At 45.2% G+C, this 22,641-nt stretch overlaps 1 protein-coding gene across 1 annotated transcript in view; it reads left to right on the top strand.

The window, feature by feature from the left end:
• The window catches only part of LKAAEAR1 (LKAAEAR motif containing 1), a 96,103-nt gene extending 74,067 nt beyond the window's left edge, over positions 1 to 22,036 (top strand). The window contains exon 3 of the mRNA XM_086929063.1: positions 20,839 to 22,036. Within this exon, the coding sequence (XP_086785189.1) occupies positions 20,839 to 20,901 (63 nt within the window). The 3' untranslated portion in view covers positions 20,902 to 22,036. The remainder of the gene's footprint in view (positions 1 to 20,838) is intronic.
• The last annotated feature ends 605 nt before the right edge of the window (positions 22,037 to 22,641 follow it).

The following is a 22,641-nucleotide window of genomic DNA, read 5'->3' as shown; positions in this document are numbered from 1 at the left end:
ACCTTCTATTTTGTGCATGACCAATAAAATGTGTTAAATGTAATGGCGGCGCGTTCGACAATCACAATTGACAATTGCTAAGCGCCGAAACGCGTCTTGTCTGTGCTGGGTTGCCAATAAAGAGTATTGGTACTGTTTAACCCCCCCCCCCCCCCCCACCCCCCTTGTGAGGGCTGTTTCTTGTTCATGGATTGAAAGCTGAGAGAACTTGGGAGCAGTTATTTGGTCGGCGGGTACACCCCCGCCTAAAGAGCACCCGCTCGGGAGTGCAGCAGGCTGGTGGACTTGGGAGCGATATATATATATATACATATATATATATATATATATATATAAATAAAGGCGACCCCTCAAAGTGAAAAGAGGTCAGAGGACACTAAGGGACTTTGGAAGACTATTTAATGCAGATTTTGCTGGGCATAATGCATTTCGGCGTAGTGTGCCTTCGTCAGACGCCCTTGACAAAATGGAGAGTGCACCACATCACCCTTTAAGTGTTCCGGTCCTCCCCCAATGGGAAGTCAGCTGACACATCACAATGCAGAGCAGCTGCAGTTTTAACAATAGAAACTACAGCTCCCATGATGCAGTGTTCGGTGAGTACCTTGTGTGATGAGCGCTGTGATACCAAGCAATGGGATCCTTGGTGCAGCCTGTGAAAGTAACTGAGAGTCTTCCTCGGGTCCCCTCACGTTCTCCCTCAATCAGCAGGATGAGAGCGCGCCATGCAGCAGCGTTCCAGTGAGGCTGCTGCCGAGTGAAGTCACAAGTCGCTGCTAGCGATGGCCGTGTGCTCGCCCTGGTAGGTGAGGTGGGACTGCGACATTCCAATACCTCGGAGAAAGAAAGTACAGTGTTGCCACTGGGTCCGGCAAGTACACAGTCCTCTTGTAGAACGGGTCCTCTGTACGCGGCTTGCCAGGTGCCGCGGAGAAATATAAACAAAGGCGACCCCTCAAAGTGAAAAGAGGTCAGAGGACACCAAGGGGCTTTGGAAGACTCTTTAATGCAGATTTTGCTGGGCATAATGCATTTCGGCGTAGTGTGCCTTCGTCAGACGCCCTTGACAAAATGGAGAGTGCACCACATCACCCTTTAAGTGTTCCGGTCCTCCCCCAATGGGAAGTCAGCTGACACATCACAATGCAGAGCAGCTGCAGTTTTAACAATAGAAACTACAGCTCCCATGATGTATGTATATATATATATATATATATCCAGGTGAGCTCCTTCAAAGAAAGAGGTGAGGCCACAAGAGGGGAAACCATGAGGGCAGCTTTATTTCGTCACTGAACACGGCGAATGCATTTCGGCACCATTTGCCTTCCTCAGCGCCAGCAGTGTTTGAGATGTGTGCAGGTCATCGACTTAAAAATATTTCACAGTCTCCGCCCCCAACAGCAGTAAGTACTGGAGCTCACCTGTTGCAAGTCACATGGTCTGTGTGAACTGCAACTCCCAAAGTCCATTTCGACAATCAGGTAGGTGTAGCGTGGGGAAAGGAAAGTTCCAAATTTTGCGGGATGTGTTTAAAAGCACGATGAAAAATGAAGCACCAAACCTGTTTATTGCCAGTGTCCGATTTCCAGCACCCCCTCGGGTCCCCAACCGCATCAACCCAAAGTTCAGAGTCTTGTCCGTGGGGGCTGAAATTAGCAATCCAATAACGCCCAATTGCGAGGTCAATGACCCCTGCACCACTTTCTCTCCTCCAAAACGAATGGGTGGGTTCTGGCAGTTCCAATACCTTGGAGCAAAGTTTTGTTTCCGCCGCAGCAGACACCAGCAGAGCCAGACCAACTTAAAGATGCGGGGACCTCACAGCGCGTTCCTGGTCGCCGCGCAATGTATCCAGGTGAGCTCCTTCAAAGAAAGAGGTGAGGCCACAAGAGGGGAAACCATGAGGGCAGCTTTATTTCGTCACTGAACACGGCGAATGCATTTCGGCACCATTTGCCTTCCTCAGCGCCAGCAGTGTTTGAGATGTGTGCAGGTCATCGACTTAAAAATATTTCACAGTCTCCGCCCCCAACAGCAGTAAGTACTGGAGCTCACCTGTTGCAAGTCACATGGTCTGTGTGAACTGCAACTCCCAAAGTCCATTTCGACAATCAGGTAGGTGTAGCGTGGGGAAAGGAAAGTTCCAAATTTTGCGGGATGTGTTTAAAAGCACGATGAAAAATGAAGCACCAAACCTGTTTATTGCCAGTGTCCGATTTCCAGCACCCCCTCGGGTCCCCAACCGCATCAACCCAAAGTTCAGAGTCTTGTCCGTGGGGGCTGAAATTAGCAATCCAATAACGCCCAATTGCGAGGTCAATGACCCCTGCACCACTTTCTCTCCTCCAAAACGAATGGGTGGGTTCTGGCAGTTCCAATACCTTGGAGCAAAGTTTTGTTTCCGCCGCAGCAGACACCAGCAGAGCCAGACCAACTTAAAGATGCGGGGACCTCACAGCGCGTTCCTGGTCGCCGCGCAATGTATCCAGGTGAGCTCCTTCAAAGAAAGAGGTGAGGCCACAAGAGGGGAAACCATGAGGGCAGCTTTATTTCGTCACTGAACACGGCGAATGCATTTCGGCACCATTTGCCTTCCTCAGCGCCAGCAGTGTTTGAGATGTGTGCAGGTCATCGACTTAAAAATATTTCACAGTCTCCGCCCCCAACAGCAGTAAGTACTGGAGCTCACCTGTTGCAAGTCACATGGTCTGTGTGAACTGCAACTCCCAAAGTCCATTTCGACAATCAGGTAGGTGTAGCGTGGGGAAAGGAAAGTTCCAAATTTTGCGGGATGTGTTTAAAAGCACGATGAAAAATGAAGCACCAAACCTGTTTATTGCCAGTGTCCGATTTCCAGCACCCCCTCGGGTCCCCAACCGCATCAACCCAAAGTTCAGAGTCTTGTCCGTGGGGGCTGAAATTAGCAATCCAATAACGCCCAATTGCGAGGTCAATGACCCCTGCACCACTTTCTCTCCTCCAAAACGAATGGGTGGGTTCTGGCAGTTCCAATACCTTGGAGCAAAGTTTTGTTTCCGCCGCAGCAGACACCAGCAGAGCCAGACCAACTTAAAGATGCGGGGACCTCACAGCGCGTTCCTGGTCGCCGCGCAATGTATCCAGGTGAGCTCCTTCAAAGAAAGAGGTGAGGCCACAAGAGGGGAAACCATGAGGGCAGCTTTATTTCGTCACTGAACACGGCGAATGCATTTCGGCACCATTTGCCTTCCTCAGCGCCAGCAGTGTTTGAGATGTGTGCAGGTCATCGACTTAAAAATATTTCACAGTCTCCGCCCCCAACAGCAGTAAGTACTGGAGCTCACCTGTTGCAAGTCACATGGTCTGTGTGAACTGCAACTCCCAAAGTCCATTTCGACAATCAGGTAGGTGTAGCGTGGGGAAAGGAAAGTTCTATATATATATATATATATATATTCCTGCTCCATTTCCTTTTCGCCTCGGCTTCCGCCAGAAAAGAACCGCACTCGTAGGGGCCTGTTACCATAAGTTTATTTCAGTAACAGAGCAGTTAGTAAACAGACGCGTTTCGGATTAAACCTTTCTCTATGTTTACCGGAACGCCATGCCACCACAGTATTTAAACATCATCACTTCCGATGTGAACATCAAAAAAGGACTAACCTCTATCTCGGTAGTTTTTAAAACAGTGCCATCTTTGAATAGCAAACTGCTCGACTTACGAACATATATATGTAAGCAAATCACATTCACATGCAAATACTTAATCAAGCCCTGGATGGGCTATACTATCGTCATGTTCACAAGGTACAATCAAGACCTAGATGGGCATAATTTCATTATGTAATAAATACTCAGTGATTCAAGCCTCCATTATAACAATACATAAATCGTCTCAAAATATACTAGCATGGAACACATATTCACAATGCTATCTTAGGGACGACATTCAATAGAAGAATACAGAAGATACAGGAGGATGATATGAAGAGTAGAGAAGAATGGAGAATTTAGAAGATCATGTAGAAGTATGATTTGTAACATAGGCAGATTAAAACATCAATAGCAATCATTCATCAGTTCATTTCGGTTGCACAAATATTTCAAAACGAAACCAAAAACTAGCAAAAACACGAAAAAAGGAGGTTTGACATCAGCCACTGATATCCTGGCTAGCAAAGACCTTGAAGCAATTATGGACTTGGAGGAACTAAGAACTGAAACCTCCGAAGACGCTTTATTGTCGATGAGCAGATCCCAACAATTGTCTATCACAGGCATTGAACAAAGTGGTGGCCTGACTCCCTTTAAGCCAGTATCCCAGTTTCTTCCGCAAACGGCAGTTGACGCCATTGACATTTTTTCTGAGGCTGTCATAAAGGACCTTGAAAAACAAAGACGGAAACAGAAATATAGGAAGAATGATGAGAATAAAAGCAAAAATAATTTCTCATTGGAACAGCAAATGGCTCTAAAAAACTTGAGTATGGACGAAGGGACAGTGTATAAGCCATCCGATAAAGGGGGGAACTTTGTCCTTCAAACAAAGGCCAACTATGAAGGTGAAGCCTTAAGACAATTGAATAACAAAGACACTTATACTCCTATTAAACATGACGAATATCGTGCAAGCACTGAGGAGTACGTCAGTTTGATATCTAAATGGCATAAAAAGGGACTACTGGAAATGGAGAAGTATCTATTTCTGAGACGTTTCAATCCGGTGATACCAGCATTTTATCATCTACCCACAGTGCATAAAAGTAGATCCGCACAACCAGGGAGACCTATTGTGACATCACAGGGTAGTCTCACCGAACATATGTCAATTTTTGTTGACTTTTTTCTGTTGCCCCATGTGAAAGTATTACAGTCGTATATCAGGGATATGAAAGACCTGTTGAGTAAATTGGACCTCTTGCAATGGGAGGATGGTTATGTCATGATGGTGTTGGACATTACCAGCCTTTATACTTCAATAAGGCATCAGGACAGTTTGGAAGCCATGAAGTACTTTCTTGAAAAAAGATCAGTAAAATACACTCAGCATAGTTGCATGGTGTTGGAATTTGTTGAATTTTGTTTCTCCAGTATTAGGGGTGTCTTTCATAGATTCACATGCCTGAATCATTCCCCGTCGTCGGAGTGGGAGTCCCACGGTACATAAAAAAGCAATAATATGCCATAAATATGTAGTAAATGCCAATAGAAATAAACCAGGAAGTAAATTAGCCCATGCTACAGTAGGAACAAACTTCCACACATATGATTATCCTAGTCATTTTGTATAGTCCAAACTACAGCCAATCAGGCGCCAGCACCCACCAGAATGTTCTCCCCAGAGGCTCAGGCTCTCAGATTTTCTACCGCACGTCGTGTGAAAGGGAGTCTCCCTGAGCTCTGCTCAGTTTTCTCAACTTTAACTTCAATTTGAACCTTTTTCAAGGATGTCTTCTAAGAAGTCTCTCTTCAGAGCCTGTGATTGTTGTGGTAAGCTTCGGCTTTTTGAGAAAGATCCACACAAAAAGTGTATCTATTGCCTATACCCAGATCATCAGGCCTCTGACTGTAAGATCTGCAGAACCATGCCTCAAAAGACTCTCAGGCACAGAGAGGGTCGCTTACTTCTGTGGTTAAAGAGGCTAAAGGATTCTTCTAATCCTGCATCTGATGTGGGCAGCGTTGCCTCTGGTTCTACTATAGCCTCCAGGTAGAGGCCTGCGCCTGAAGGAATGTCATCTCCTAAGGCAAAGGTGACTAAAAAACAACCACCTAATAAGCCTTCAACATCCAAGGCTGTTCCCTCAAGCAAAGGCTTGGAGAGTACTTCTGACCCTAAAAAGGGAGTCACCGTCAAAACTCTTCAGACATCTGAGAGGAATTTACCACAGACTTCATCTCCTCAAGCGGCGATGTCCACTTCTACCTCCTCGTCGACGAGAGCGACGACTACAGTGACATCAACGGTAACTTTTTCCTCACCAAAACCTCGTATGATATTGTCATCGTCGACGGCGTCTCCAACTATGGTATTTGTCTCCGTGAGGCCTGTACCGTCGACGTCCATCGTTGACGCCTCGTCGTCAACTCCTCTGAAGGCTCTACCGCCGACGAAAAAGAGATCGTCGTCGAGCTCGTCGACGGGCTCACACCGTTTACGAAGGTGTCACCGTCGACGAAGAGTGTCCCGTCGACGAAGAGTGTCCTGTCGACGAAAAGTGTCCCTTCGACGAAGAGTGTCCCGTCGACGAAAAGTGTCCCGTCGACGAAAAGTGTCCCGTCGACGAAAAGTGTCCCGTTGACGACAAAAATGTTGGAAGGAAATCCTCCGTCGACGCCGCAATTATCATCATGCACAGCACTACAGGTTTGGTCTCCGTCGACAGTGTTCCAACAGGCATCGGGGCAAACACGTGAAGCAACAATGCAGCTTTCACCCCTTCGTATTTCACCTCACCAGGTGCCTTCTGAAGTGCCAGACCAACTTTTGGACACTGAAAGTGAGGATGAGATGGTCCAGAATTCATTTGGACAAGCAACTAGCCCATCGGACTTGCATATCAAACTTCAAGAAGAAGAATATGATGCTTCTCTTTCTCCTGTGCATATTTCGACACCAGTGGAGGAAAACCCTGTTGCTCAAGTGCCTATGGCTCTGCTATCCAACTTACAATATATGTTGGACGATTACTACAGGAGGTTCCCACCATCAGAGTTAGCAGGTTCTGGGCCGACAACTCCAACCTCTGAAGCACCTCCACCCATGCTTCCAGCAGTACGTCCGTCTCCACAATCACAACCTACTCAAGAAGACGCTCCGCAGTCTTCGGAGGACGAAGAACAAAGGGAAGAAGGAGAAGTAGACGATTTGTCGGAGTGGGATGACTATCAAGTACAATCTCCTTCAACATCTCCTCAGACTGCGTCGGCCTCCCCTCCAGTGGATGTGGCTAGCTTTCACTTACTAATGGAGCGTGCAACCAAACGCTTTCATATACAGATGGAACATACGGAGCAAGAGTGTTTCTTGTACGATTTCAAGGATCAGCCCAGACGACAGATAAAAACAATACCCATCATAGATTTCATCTGGAAAGAGGGGATCAAGGTAATGTCAACGCCGGCTTCCATTCCTCCGGTCTTGCCACGCATAGATAAAAAGTATAAAGCACCTGAAAAGTCGCCTGCATGTGTGATCGGACATCCGAAACTTGACTCAGTAATTGTCCAGGCTGCCCAGAAGAGGGCCAGAAACCCATCCTCTGCAGTTACGGCGCCTCCGGACAGGGATGGTAGACGCCTAGACTCAATAGGAAAGCATGTTTCCACCATGGCTGCAACAACTGTTCGTGCGGCCAACGCGTTGGCCATTTTGGGGCGGTACGACCGCCAAATGTGGTCTGACATCGCACCATTTATCGACCTTATCCCAGAGCAATCCAAGGCTGAAGCCCTTCAATTCTTCAAGAAGGCCAAAGAATCTCGGAAGAGATTATCAATTCAGCTATAGATGTCGCATCTACAGGATTTTGACAGTTAGCAGGAGCAGCTGTCCTCCGCAGACAGGGGTGGTTGCATTCAACGTCTTTCAGGCAAGAAGTCCAAAACAGAGTTTTAGACATGCCATTCGATGGCGAATACTTATTTGGTCCCAAAGTAGAGGAAGCTTTACAAACAATTAAAAAGGATACTGAAACAGCAAGATCCTTGGGCACCCTACAATTCCGCAGGCCGCCCTTTCGAGGAGCAAGAGGACAAGGGACGTCCTCCAAAAGAGGTGGATACCAACAACAATCCAGATACAGACAAAGCAACCAGCGCTATCAGACACAGCGCTACCAGTCTTATGGGCAGAAAAGATCAACCTACACCCAAAACAGGGGTAAGACAAACTACCGCGGCAAAGACAAGCGCCAATGAGACTTTTCACCTGCCACCACCAATTTTCCACCCTCACAAAAAACTTGGCGGAAGAATATAAAAATTTTACTCCAACTGGCAGTCAATAACAACAGACAAATGGGTCCTGGATATAGTGGCCAGGGGCCATGCCCTAGAATTCGCAAAAATCCCTCCAAATTTTCCCCCAAGAGAACCGCCTCCAGCTCACCTGAAGGAGCTGTTTACCCAAATCAAGGTGATGATACAAAAAGGAGCGATCGAGAGCGTTCCACAGAAGATGAGAGGAATGGGATTTTACTCCAGGTTCTTCCTGATAAAGAAGAACAACGGGGAATGGCGCCCGATCCTCGATCTTCGCCCTCTGAACAAATATCTAAAGAAATTGACATTCCGGGTGTTGTCGCTTCAGGAAATATTGCATCTTCTAGCAGCAGGAGATTGCATGGTCACCTTAGATCTCCAGGATGCTTATTTCCACATCCCCATTCTACCTCGCCACAGGAAATTCCTTCGCTTCAGGGTGGCTGGCAGGGACTACCAATTCAAGGTCCTTCCCTTTGGTTTACGGTCAGCTCCGAGAGTATTTACAAAAGTTTTAGCTCCAGTGGCTGCGCACCTCCGGCTGGAGGGAATTCAAATTTTCCCATACCGAGATGACTGCCTTATAAAGGCCAGTTCTCACGAAACCGTTCATCAACACCTACAACAGTGTCTGCACATATTTCAGTCTCTAGGCCTGACAATCAACTTCAGCAAATCCCAGTTGCAATCGTCTCAAAGAAGAGCATTCTTAGGAGCGACTCTAGACACTCAAAGACTCAGAGCTTTCGTCTCAAAAGAGAGACAGATAAAGATAAGTCGGCTAGCACAAGATCTGATGCAAAGAAAGTCAGCTTCAGTCCGACTGTACAAGTCTTTTCTAGGGATGGCATCGGCTTGTATTCCATTACTTCCAAATTGCCGGCTCCGAATGAGGCCACTCCAGGAGGAACTAACCTTACAGTGGCAACAGGTTTCGGGCACTTTCGAGGACCTCATTCGAATCACGCCACTCATGAAAAAGTTTTTTCTCTGGTGGACACAGATGAGTCATCTGAGACAAGGGTGGGCGTTCCTTCAAGAAGCACCGAATCTAACCATCACTACGGATGCGTCCCTCGAGGGCTGGGGGGCTCATCTACAAGGCCTCACGATCAGCGGCAAATGGACTGCTCATCAAAAACGGTGTCACATCAACCGTTTAGAACTGGGGGCCATTTTTCTTGCACTCAAGACGTTTTGTGCCATTATTCAGGATGCAAATGTGTTGATACGAACAGACAACACAACAAGCATGCACTACGTGAACAAGCAGGGGGGAACACGATCTCTTTTCCTGTCTCAAGAGGCGCAGGATTTATGGACATGGGCTCTTCACCACAATGTAAATCTACAAGCAGTGCATGTTCCGGGGACAGAAAACGTCCTCGCGGACGCGCTCAGCAGAACAACGATCACCACCCACGAATGGGAGCTTCACCAGGAAACAGTGGAACACATATTTCATCAGTGGGGTTGGCCAGACCTAGATCTATTTGCGACAGGGACCAACAGCAAATGCCAAAGCTTCGCAAGCTGGCATCCCAACAAGGACTCTCTGGGGAATGCGTTCTCCATCAATTGGTCTCAGACGTTTGCGTACGCTTTCCCACCGATTCCACTAGTCCCCAAGGTTCTGCGGAAGATGAAGAAGGAACCTTGCCAACTCATCCTCATAGCGCCCAGATGGCCGCGCCAATATTGGTTTACAGAGCTCCTCCTACTGTCAGAGTGCAAGCCAATTCAGTTACATCCAATCCCGAACTTGCTCAGCATTCAGGAGGGACAAGTCTTCCATCCGGACCCAGCATCTCTGAAATTAGTGGCCTGGCTCCTGAACACCGTGAATTTGCATCCCGGAGGACTGTAAAGAGGTGTTAGCAAAAGCTAGAGCGCCTGCTACCATCAAGACGTATAGTCTGAAATTGAAGCGCTTCTGCATCTGGTGCCGTTCAGCAGGGGTTCACCCTTTTTCAGCAAAACCTGAGGAAATTCTACCTTTTTTCCTGCAGTTAGCACGAACAGGTCTGTCTCATGCTACCTTAAAGGTGTTTCTGGCTGCAATATCCAGATATCGACAGGATGGGACCAATTCTCTGTACTCAGCAAGGATTATCCAACAATTCTTCAGAGGCCTCTTTAGAATGTTTCCCCCTGTACGCCGTCCGCCTCCTTCATGGCATCTAAATGTGGTCCTAGCTCAACTCATGCCTCACCCATTCGAACCCATCCACAAGGCCGACCTGAAGTACCTTTTGTGGAAAGTATCACTGCTCTTGGCGTTAACATCCTCCAGAAGGGTTAGTGATATCCAAGCTTTCACTGTGCATCATCCTTTCCTGCAATTCACTAGTGACTCTGTGATACTTAGCACAAATCCAAAATACATTCCGAAGGTACCTTCGGATTTCCATCTCAACAAACCTGTTGTTCTTAAGTCATTCTTTCCAGACCCGAAAACACCTGCGGAAAGAGCGTTACACTCGCTTGACATTAAAAGATGTCTTAAATTCTACCTGCAAAGAACATCTGCTTTACACACCTCTGATCAGTTGTTCATTACCTACGGTGCGATTCGTAAAGGGCAGGCAGTTTCAAAACAGACTATTTCAAGATCGATTTCTGCTGCCATTGCCTTTTGCCATGCACAGGCTGGGAGACCTTTACTGTCAGCGCCCAGAGCACACTCTACAAGAGCGGTCTCTTCATCTACGGCCTCATTTGCTGGAGTCCCTCTTCAGCAGATCTGCAAGGCGGCTACTTGGGCTAGTCGCCATACCTTTACCAGACATTATTGTCTGGAATCAATCAGCGAGGCTGATACTTCTGTGGGTCGAGCTGTTCTGCGGAATCTATTTCACTAAGGTGAGCCTCTGTTTCCCACCTCCTTGTTTTTTGCTGTCAGACGTTTCTTATATTCTGTTCACACATATTTCCATAATTGCATTATGTTATGCTTACTATGATATGTGTATTTTCACTTTGCATTGTTATATGAGTTACTTGCTACAAGCTTGGCTTCAGTAGCGTCTGCACAGCAAGGATATGTACTGCTAGCTACTCTGATTCAGGCATGTGAATCTATGAAAGACACCCCTAATACTGGAAAAGAACAATAGTTACTTACCTGTAATCTGTGGTTCTCCAGTATTGGTGTCTTTCATAGATTCACATGCAACCCGCCCACCTCCCCTCAGAGGATTTTTGGCGATAAGGGTTTTTACCTACACTCCTGCGAGAAAATCTGAGAGCCTGAGCCTCTGGGGAGAACATTCTGGTGGGTGCTGGCGCCTGATTGGCTGTAGTTTGGACTATACAAAATGACTAGGATAGTCATATGTGTGGAAGTTTTTTCCTACTGTAGCATGGGCTACTTTACTTCCTGGTTTATTTCTATTGGTATTTACTACATATTTATGGCATATTATTGCTTTTTTATGTACCGTGGGACTCCCACCCTGACGACGGGGAATGATTCAGGCATATGAATCTATGAAAGACACCAATACTGGAGAACCACAGATTACAGGTAAGTAACTATTGTTCTTATGTAACAACATTTTTCTTTTAAAAAAACAGCTGTATAGGCAAACCTCTGGGACAGCGATGGGCACCTGCTTCGCCCCCAGCTACGCGAACTTGTTCGTCGGCTGGTGGGAGGAGCAGGTAGCCTGGGGCTCGACCAATCAGGAGTGGACTAAGAACATCGTAAGATGGTACTCCTTCATTGATGATTTATTTATCGTATGGAATGGATCATTGGAGATGGCCAAAGAAATACATTAAGATTTTGAATACCAATATGGTGAATCTTGAATTCTCTGGAGAAGTGAGTTCAACATCAGTAAACTATCTAGATCTTAATATTTATGTGGAAAATGGCCATCTCAAAACTAGACTTTTTTGTAAGGAAACTGCTGGAAATTCTATTTTACAGGCGTCCAGCAGTCACCCCACTACTGGTGAGGAGCATCCCCTATGAGGAACTCCTCAGGATTAAGAGGAATTGCTCTGATGAGAGGGAGTTTCAAAGGGCTGCCAGAGAGAGCATATATCGCTTTCTGGTTAGAGGATATAGCCACGAAACCCTGAATGCAGCGTTTTAAAAGGTCAAAGTGTTAAAAAGAAAGGATTTGCTTAAAGACAAAATGGTGGCCTCGAGTGACTCGAACAACAGTGAGGGCAAATTTCGCCTCATCACCACCTTTTCGAGTGATGCAGGTAGTCTTAAAAGGATCATGAAGAAGAGTTGGCATATCTTGAAGACAGATGAGGTGATAGGAGGAGATCTTCCCCCTAATCCCCTCATCACATTCAAGAAAGCTAGATCACTGAAGAGCGAATTGATACATACTTACCCTACACCCAAACTATCTACAGGACTTGGAACTATGCAAGGCTTTTTCCCGTGTGGAAAATGCAAAGCGTGCAGAGCCAGCAAACGCACTTTAGCATATGACATCCCTAGTGCAGGCATACGTAAAACTATAACCAAATTCATGACGTGTGGTACACCGTATGTGGTTTATTGTCTCATGGGCCCGTGCGGCTTACGCTATGTGGGAAGCACGGTTCACCCTGCCAAAGTCAGAGTCCTTGAGCATATGAGAGTGATAGCCAAGGGCAATGAGTCCTACCTTGTCGCTAGACATTTTGATAAAGAACACCAACGGGACAGGGATGTATTATCATATTTTGTCTAGACCATGTGATGGATAACCCCAGAGGGGGTTATAGGATTGTAAGACTCAGACGATTAGAATCCCGCTTCATAATTGATTTATGTACTAAAACACCACACGGGCTCAATAGTCATGAAGAACTTGCTATACATTTGGGTGAATAAGAACAATTGCTTTGTATTATCATGGATCTGCTTTCTTTCTATTATAAATGTGGTTTTAAAAATATACTCAACCGAAATGAACTGATGAATGGTTGATATTGATGTTTTAATCTGCCTATGTTACAAATCATACTTCTACATGATCTTCTAAATTCTCTATTCTTCTCTACTCTTCATATCATCCTTCTGTATCTTCTGTATTCTTCTATTGAATGTCGTCCCTAAGATAGCATTGTGAATATGTGTTCCATGCTAGTATATTTTGAGACGATTTATGTATTGTTATAATGGAGGCTTGAATCACTGAGTATTTATTACATCATGAAATTATGCCCATCTAGGGCTTGATTGTACCTTGTGAACATGACGATAGTATAGCCCATCCAGGGCTTGATTAAGTATTTGCATGTAAATGTGATTTGCTTACATATATATGTTCTTAAGTCGAGCAGTTTGCTATTCAAATATGGCGCTGTTTTAGAGAATACTGAGATAGAGGTTAGTCCTTTTTTGATGTTCACATCGGAAGTGATGATGTTTAAATACTGTGGTGGCATGGCGTTCCGGTAAACATAGAGAAAGGTTTAATCCGAAACGCGTCTGTTTACTAACTGCTCTGTTACTGAAATAAACTTATGGTAACAAGTCCCTACGAGTGCGGTTCCTTTCTGGCGGAAGCCGAGGTGAAAAGGAAATGGAGCAGGAGTGTTGATGCGGGTGCACCCCCGCATTTGAATCGCACCTGCCTGCGAGTGCGCTGAGTTGTTTGGTGTTGAGGAGCGAGGAACTATGACGGTGCTACACGAGTCCGGTGTTGGGCACTGAGGAAGGGAATGCCCGAAATGCATTCGACCTGTATGAGACCTGAACAATAAAGTCCCTCCAACCTTTCCCCTGGGTTCCTGCTCTTTTCTTTTGGAGGGATGTCTGCGTTGGCCAGCTGTGCAGTTCAGGATACCCCTGCCACGTTCCTGGGTCCAGATCGCAACTAGCATGCCTCACGGCCTCTCTTTTGGTTCGGCTACGAACACTTTCTGGTGCCCGCCCTGGCTGATGGAGAAAGGAAGCAGCCAAGGTATCTCACCTCCCTTGGTCTGATTGCTGACCGCGTTATGCCCCTGCACACTGAATCCTGACGCTGGTGGCTGTGGCGGTATTGGGGACTTGAGGAGGGTCCTGTTGTTTAGAAACTCAGCAAGTTGTCACATCGAGCCTGCTAGCTTGCAGGGGTGCCGCAACAGAGAATCATCACCCATCCCCGCAATTTTCACCTACCTACACTGCTGCCACTCAGCATTGTGGGTGTTGTAGTCTCAGGATGAAGTCGGACTGCAGCAGGTGAGCACGATTGCTAATGGGGGAGGAGCGGACCCACGTGAAACATTCCAAAGGCAGCAGGAAGAACCATGACGGTGCTACACGAGTCCGGTGTTGGGCGCTGAGGAAGGGAATGCCCGAAATGCATTCGCCGCCACTGGAGTATGAGACTTGAACAATAAAGTCCCTCCAACCTTTCCCCTGGGTTCCTGCTCTTTTCTTTTGGAGGGAGATACTCGACAGACATTTCTGCGATGGCCAGCAGCGCAGTTCAGGATACCCCTGCCACGTTCCTGGGTCCAGATCATAACTGGCACGCCTCATGACCTCTCTTTTGGTTCGGCTACGAACACTTTCTGGTACCCGCCCTGGCTGAAGGAGAAAGGGAGCAGCCGAGGTATCTTACCTCCCTTGGGCTGATTGCTGACCCGTCATGCCCCTGCACACTGAATCCTGACGCTGGTGGCTGTGGCGGTATTGGGGACTCGAGGAGGGTCCTGTTGTTTAGAAACTCAGCGGGGTGTCACATCGAGCCTGCTAGCTTGCAGGGGTGCCGCAACAGAGAATCATCACCCATCCCCGCAATGTTCACCTACCTACACTGCTGCCACTCAGCATTGTGGGTGTTGTAGTCCCAGGATGAAGTCGGACTGCAGCAGGTGAGCACGATTGCTAATGGGGGAGGAGCGGACCCGCGTGAAACATTCCAAAGGCAGCACGAATAACTATGACGGTGCTACACGAGTCCGGTGTTGGGCGCTGAGGAAGGGAATGCCCGAAATGCATTCGCCGCCACTGGAGTATGAGACCTGAACAATAAAGTCCCTCCAACCTTTCCCCTGGGTTCCTGCTCTTTTCTTTTGGAGGGAGATACTCGACATATATATATATATATATATATATATATATATATTCAACACTAACTGTCCTGTCGCAGAGGGAGCGCTTAGCTGGTCGGTGCTGGAGTCGAAGCCAGGACAGGGCTCCGTATTTGCATTTCTCACAATAAAGTATTCCAGCACTCCGTTAGTCAGAAGTTTTTGATTTATTCAGTGCAAATGTACAAGCCTACGCGTTTCGAACCTCCTGGTTCCTTTTCACGGCGGCATAAACAATTGTCCTACTTCACTTTCAGTATTTAAGTGATTGTAGTTACTTAGTGCATTGTGGGACATGTAGTTAGTTGTGGAAAATTCCCACTAACATTCCAAATATAACGAAATTTACACTGGGTTTAGTGTTAATAAAATTCAAGCAAATACATTTTTAGCTTTTAAGTTGCAATTATGGCTGAGTACCTTAAATGTAGTTACAGTCCCAAAATTTGCACATATTGGCAGCCTGGCAGTGTTCATATTCTGCAACTGTTGTGGATAAGCATGTTCCAATTTACAGGGAATAATTGGTGGTTTTTACATTCCAATGTGCAGAATTCTTTTGTTTCTAGGGCTGAGTGCCCTCACAATCAAAATAGTAGCCATGTATGAGTGATGGCAAACAGCAAACCGTCATAAAAACCTCTTGTTAAAAAAAGACTTCATACACAGAACCAATAGAAATATGCAATAACCTAGTGCAGCACTACACATGAGAAGAAAGAGGTTTGTTAAATTCCACTACTGTCCTCAAAGTGCCACACCTGTAGGTTGGTCAGTATAATTTGGTGGGTGAGCTTCAGACTTTCCAACACTAAAATGTTAAAATACATTATACTACAAGCAGGGCGCACGAGAGGGGTCCATGGGGCAGTGAAAAGGGAGAGGAATGGGGATTGGTAGGGGTATGAAGTGAGAGAAATCACAATATTTTTTCAAATAATCAACCTTTTTAAAGACTTTCAAATCCGAGAGAGGGACTGTGTATGTATGTTTTTGTCTTTGTGTATGTAAAAAGTTGTGGTGAAATCAGACAGACCTCACCATACCTGACTCAAAATACCTGCACTCAACAATTTGCCAGAAAACACATTTATTAGGAGGGGGTGTAACACCCCAAATACCCTCTTGAAGCTATGCCTCTGGACATAGATTTGGGGCTGAGTTGGAAGAGAGTGCTGGAGACACTGGATACCTTTTTCAAAGCAGATGGGGAAACACAGTAAAGTAAAACCTGCTGTCACTGATGGAAAAAAAAGTGGCTCCTGATGGATAACACTATGGATTTTTAATGAAGGAAGAAAGAGACATATAACAAACTCAAAGAAGCCCTTTGTGGGCATTTCAACCACAAGAGAATTCTGGACCAGGACCAGTATGCATTCAACTGGTCATGCATTAAACTCTGTGCCAGGAGCCTGGTAAATCAATGAAGATTGTGTGGCAGGACTGAAAAATCTGTTGTAACATTGTACCATCAATATGTTCACCAACAAGGACTGAATTCAAATGTGGGTAACTGAGGACTTCCTGTCAACAGCCATGCAATTAGACTCCTCAAGACGCCAATTTCAGTAATGAAAATTCTCTCTCTCGAGAGAGAGACATAGTGGGTGAGCGGGTCAAAGGCAAATCATCGCCATTGGATGTAAGACAGAAGAGCAAAGGAGAAGGGATGCAGCACATTGAGGGTAAATCTAAGAAAGGAAAAGCCAAAGTACACTGTACAAGTACAATAATCGGTCGTCAATAAGACACTATGGTGAAGAAGAGGGCCCATAATGCACTTGTTAAACGGCGCAGACATGAGAAGAGAAGAGCGAAGCAGAGACCTGTCATCCAGGGATGACCACGCCGTAAAAGCCTTCATTAGCAGCTGTCAATATATTCAGGCAATCACAATTCAAAAATTGGCACCCGAGATGGACATTGAAAAAGGGAGGGACTGATCAATTTCACCAATGGAGAATACAGATGAGTCCAAAACAAAAAAGGAAGCGTAGAGGTACTGATAGAATCACCCTCCTAGCAGAACTGTATAAACAAAGAGATTCTATCAAAAGTGAAAAAGTGATAATTTTTATGTTTTATTTTATGAGGTGATACTAGGCACTCTCTTAGGTTTAGAAAGATGAGAGCACAATGTGCTTGATAAAATACCCCTCACACACTAAAAAGTCCTTTAGTGTCATGCTTCATCATAGGGGTCTTCCCGTCCCTATAACGGGACGGGGCGTGCTACGACCAAACGAACTAGGCGAGAGCACTTAAGTTGTGACAGAGGCTATGTGTGGGTGTAGGGGTGTCAGTGAAAGTGTAGGGACCTAACAAGTGAGTGTGAAAAAATTACAAAAGGTTAAAATGAATTGCTTTTAATGATGCCAAACACACGAGACCGGCTATCCTCAGAGCAGCACGGGGTAGGAATAAGGATTCTTTCTTCTGCCGGTGATGTGAGTAATAGACTCTGACCTCGAGTCTTTGATAAATGGGTCATAGGGGCTAGTAACATCTCGGATATGTTCCGTAAATGACACATGGGTGCGGTTTTATTTTGCAGTCAACCGCGCTGAACACCCCTCGCCTGCAAGCTCATGGGGCATTGAAAACTATCGAAAAGAGTACGTATACTGCCAGTGTTAAGGTTACAGTCGATATAAACTAAAAAAGACGCAAATGAGGGTCTCCTGATTATCTTCCATTATAGATGGTGTTCTGTTTTCCATCCCTCTATAAAGAGGCCATTATATATATCAAAGGTGTGCTAGGTCATCAACGTGCAAGACTGGTGGACGGTGAACATGTTAAAAAATCGATGTCTCTGTTATTCAACACTCCGCTAACTACTTTGAACTTTACTCGTCTCTGTTGACCCCCACAAAGAAAGACTACCTTTCAAAATGTTTTTAGCGTCCCAGTAGTTATTTGGTTAGTAACTGTAGGAAAGATAGGTCGTGGCAAGTGTATGTATTTAAATTCTTGGAATAAATATCCCAATATCTAGATATGATATAGGTTTTTCCCAGTTCTGTGTTTATTTCAAGTCAAATGAAAGAACCAAAAAAACAGCTGACGTGTTTCGCCCAAATGGCTGGCACGCCAAGGGCTTTTTCTAGGCAAAAGATACTAAATAATATGCCCAATGGTCGTCCTGTAAGTATTCAAGCGGATTAGCAAAGAGTCTCTACGGTCTGATAGTCAGCAAATTTAGATTTGATTAGATGGTCTCCCCTCAGTTGAGGTTCTTTTCTTTGAGCAAGTTCACTTACTTTTGTGTTTTTTGACAAACATAAATTTAATATCCTTATACCCATCCTGAGTAGATTTGTTTCTTGATTATTTTGCCTTGTTTGAAATGACCTTTGTTTGGAATAGATCACAAGAAGGGGTCTCAAGTGTGCTTCCATCTTTCTTTGTCATATTACACACATTTTATATTTTAAACGTCCACCAATTATTTGTCCCTTTTACCATTTTCTTGCAGACATATGTGTGCCTTTGGAGCACGCTGTGGGGGCTGTCTGCAGACAGAACATACCCACGGTGTTGTTTTGGATGGTGGGGTTTTCCTGCAGTTGCTTTCAGAAGAGGGATGTGGGGCATTGCAACATCTTGGCCAAACTCGTGTGACAGTGAGGGTTGTCTTATCCGAGTGTACCACAATCGGGAGTGGGTTATGTCTTCCTCCATCTAATATGCGTCTCCTCTGCCCATTGACCCATCCACTTGGGGTCTCCATCGACTTCATGCTGTATTAAGTATGACTGTACTTTCCATGGTTTTAGAAGAATGTTTGTGTCACATGGGGTGTTAGCAGACTTAATGCTGTATCAAGTATGACTGTACTTTCCTTGGTTTTAGAAGAATGTTTGTGTCACATGGGGTTTTGGCAACCTTCATGCTGTATCAAGTAATACTGTACTTTCCTTGGTTTCAGTAGAATGTTTGTGTGAGTGAATGTGTGGTGTGCATGGGCCTGGGTGCATTGCTGAGATGGTGTAATTTGGGTCTAATGTCTGTCTGATGGGTTGGTGATCTGTGTAGTCCTAGAGTAAGGGTTTTAATATTTGGTCTAGGTCAGTCAAAGTGGACGGGTCTCTCTTTAGTTGTACCGACCAGTACTTTTGCAGTAATCTGTTCCACCCCACGTCCCGTTTCCTTGTCTCACTGAAGAGCGTGTGAGGTTTTTAAAATGTTTGGAAGATTTCTACAGCACATAGATCGCCAATTGCTTGCTCTTTTGTCACATGACGTTCTCCTGGGCAGCATTACGGCTGCAACAATTTATGCAAGGGGGGGAGGGTTTGTGCCAGTGTCGGGTGTATTCTAACCTGTCCCGGCCTCAGTAAATGCTAGTGGTGTGGTTGTAATATGAAGGTTTTCTGTAGACTGGTCGTTTTTATGGTGGGGTGGATCTTGTGAGCCTCCGATTGGGGTTTATTTATTTATTTATAAAGTTTTATATAGCACGAACTAGATCCCGAAGGATATCAGAGCGCTTTACAGTTAGTGGTAGTGGAAGGAAAAAGATCACAACAAGCCTAAAATGGTGAAACAATATGCATAGAAACATATGGTGCAAGCATAACAGATCCTATCTAATTCAGGATTAACGCAGAGTGTGCTAGTCAATGATAAGATGATATCCAGGGAGTGAAGATACATAATGATGTAAGGGGGCACCAATGTAGGTTCAAAGTGTGGTGAGTGGTATGAGGGAGGTTCCATGTAAGATCAGAAAATGTTTATACAATGAGGGGCATATTTACTAAAATGTCACACGTCGCAGGGCAGCAAGCACAGTTGCAGCACTGTTTTGTGTGCACAGGAGAGAATGAACAATGCCATATCCACTAAGATAAGACCCTCCAGCTCTCTACCTACACTTGCACACTTGAGGCTGCCTAGCACCACTACAGACACCATTGCACCATGGTGCAATGGTACCACTGTTTCAGGCAGGATTGTTTTTGTGCAGGAAGAAGCACCTTCCTACACAAAAACAATCCTAAGAGGCAATTTGGCCTGTCTGTGCATGATGCAGAATTTATCATGAATAGAAAGAAGACGTAATGAGGAGAAATCAATATAATTCTTGTTGTTATGCAATGGTTGGTGTGGCATGGCATTCTGCTGCAATCCCCAGTTCATTGATTTCAGGAAATCCGGGATTCTGTTGAATTCCTTGAGTGGATTCACAGGTATGCCCATCCTCCACGCATGAAACGCATACCACTTCAAACTTTCTTTACAAAGTACCGCAATGTGGCGCAAATTGCCCCTTGCGTGGCTTTAGAAATCTTACTTACCCTTTGCAATGCCATGCACGTCGCAACGATAATGCGAATGCTTAGTAAATGTGGGCCAGATGTGAATGAACCTCATTTACATAGTAGTTATCCTAAAAATTATGGCATGAATCTCTCCATTCTGGACCAATAAGGGACATTCCCAGTTTACACATATGATGATTTTTGAGTTGCCTTACAGCGTATGATGATTTTTGAGTTGCCCTTGCAGTTAGTAAATAACATTTTAACCATTAAAATGGTAATAAAATGTCTAGTTTATTGTAATTGCATTGTAAAACGATTGAGTGATAGCTGTGCATGTATAATGTTGGATTTATGTAGCTCTCCCTCTCCTTGACCATGCTAGTACACCACCGATGCACATCAGGTTCCTGAGTGTCTTTTCCGGGGTGCACGGCCGGTAGGGTGGCAGTTGTTGTCAAGCCTGTGTGGCAGCTAGGGCTGAGTCTAGGGATCTAACAAACCTCCAGACATTGCTGCTTTGGGTACTGTGGGATCCATGCTGAATCCTGTATGTTTGTTTCCACAGAGAGAGCGGGTGGAGACCATCCTTGAGGATGACAGTGGACTCACTTACAATAGGATCATCTGAACCTTCTGCAAGAAGACGGTGTAGGAGACCCCTTGTGTCAGCCAGGCTGGCTCCAAAAAGCATCACAGAAACAGATAAACAAGAGTTCTACAGACTCACCTGTGTTCCTCTTTTGTCCGTCTTTGCTTTGGGAGGCGTCCATGGAAAACCCCTCGACACAATGTGAACAAATTGGAGTAGTCATGAGAGCCTCTGGATTTCTGCATTTCAGATTCAAGGCAACGCAATATCTGATCAGAAGTCCTAAAATCAGCAAAACCATTGAAAGATGTATTGAATTTAGAAACCCAAGGCACAAGAAATCAAAGTTAGAGAAATGTACTCTGTGTGCATAACGGTGTATCCATGGTCCACTCACGTAACCTGTCAAAGACGATGTCGCCATGGAATATGTATCCACTGGTGCCAATTGCTTGGGATCTGCCCAAGATGACATTGGTTTCTCTTACTTAACAAATGCCGATTGCCTTGTGGTGTTGTGGTTGTTCTCCAGGCTTGAACAGTGGACTGGGTATGTTCAAGCCAATATTCACCCTCCTTCTAGCAATGCCTGTGCTCTTAAGCAGAACTACTGTATTTCTTTTCAGCTTTTGACAGCCTTGCCAAGAACAAGCTTATGGAAAATCACAAGATGTGTACGCTAATATGTACATTGACCATACACACAAATTGCGCACCTGTTTCATGTTCTGGTGTGCGCCGGTGGCCAAATATATGTACAAATGAATATGTAGCGGTGCCACTTTCCTTAGAACTGCATTGACTCAATACTTAGTTAACAATCCTGACATGGAGAGAATTTTTGTTGGCCATTGACTGCTTTCAAGCAAAACAAGCAGGGAGTGGGAAGAAACCTCACCATTTGTATGTCCTCTCAATATTAAGTGCACAACAATATAATTTGGTGCTTCTAAGAAGTGCCCTCTGGATTGGGCTGCACATAAAAAGGTTGGCAAGCCAGCCTCGGACACAAATCAAAGGGTTTAGAGATGTTACTTAATCGCATACACTTATTGGGTGTTCGTAGAAACTGAATGACAAGATGTAGGCCTATTGGGAGGGGGAGGACATGCAATTTCTGTAAAACGAGCCTGCATATAACCCATTCGTAGTTATCATAACTTGTAGTGTACTCATATGAAATTGGTGGTAGGCTGACTCCCATTACTGCCTATTTCATTATGAAGTGCACCCTGGTGTGGTCACCATCACACAGTGCATCCTATACTGGTGCTTTTGGCTCTCAAGCACAATCCAGGCTTGCGAAGATCATGGAGAGGGGGTGTGAGGGGAAGACTTTGACTGGCATCCAGATCTTCTAACACAGCGCTTTACTAAACAATTTAGTATCTCGCTTATAGTAAAATATATGGCCCACATATAATTTAATTTACATGTTTCGTCATATGTTAAGATCATCTGATTCTGTGACTTCTTCAGAACTTGTACACAATTTGTTAAACCAACACTAACAACTCTTTCAGTAAAATCAGACTACAGACAGCATGCCATCAGGTATCTGGCATTTCATTATGTTCTTGTCCCGAGGGTTCCAGAAGGGTGCAAACTGGGCTTCTTTTTGTGTACATCAATCTTTTTAGTAAAACCAGAGGATAATTGTAATCAGTTGTATAGAATCTAGGCATACTGGAAAGGTGGTGCACTAAATGTTGTGTTTTGTATCCTGGCCTGATTTGCACTGTTTTGTATGCACTCCAAACAAGAGTGCACCTCTGGCAA

This window comes from Lissotriton vulgaris, chromosome 7 (assembly GCF_964263255.1).
Source record: "Lissotriton vulgaris chromosome 7, aLisVul1.2, whole genome shotgun sequence".
In the NCBI taxonomy this organism is placed as follows: domain Eukaryota; kingdom Metazoa; phylum Chordata; class Amphibia; order Caudata; family Salamandridae; genus Lissotriton; species Lissotriton vulgaris.
The sequence above is the reverse complement of the archived record's forward strand: the minus strand, read 5'-3'. Positions and strand labels throughout refer to the sequence as shown.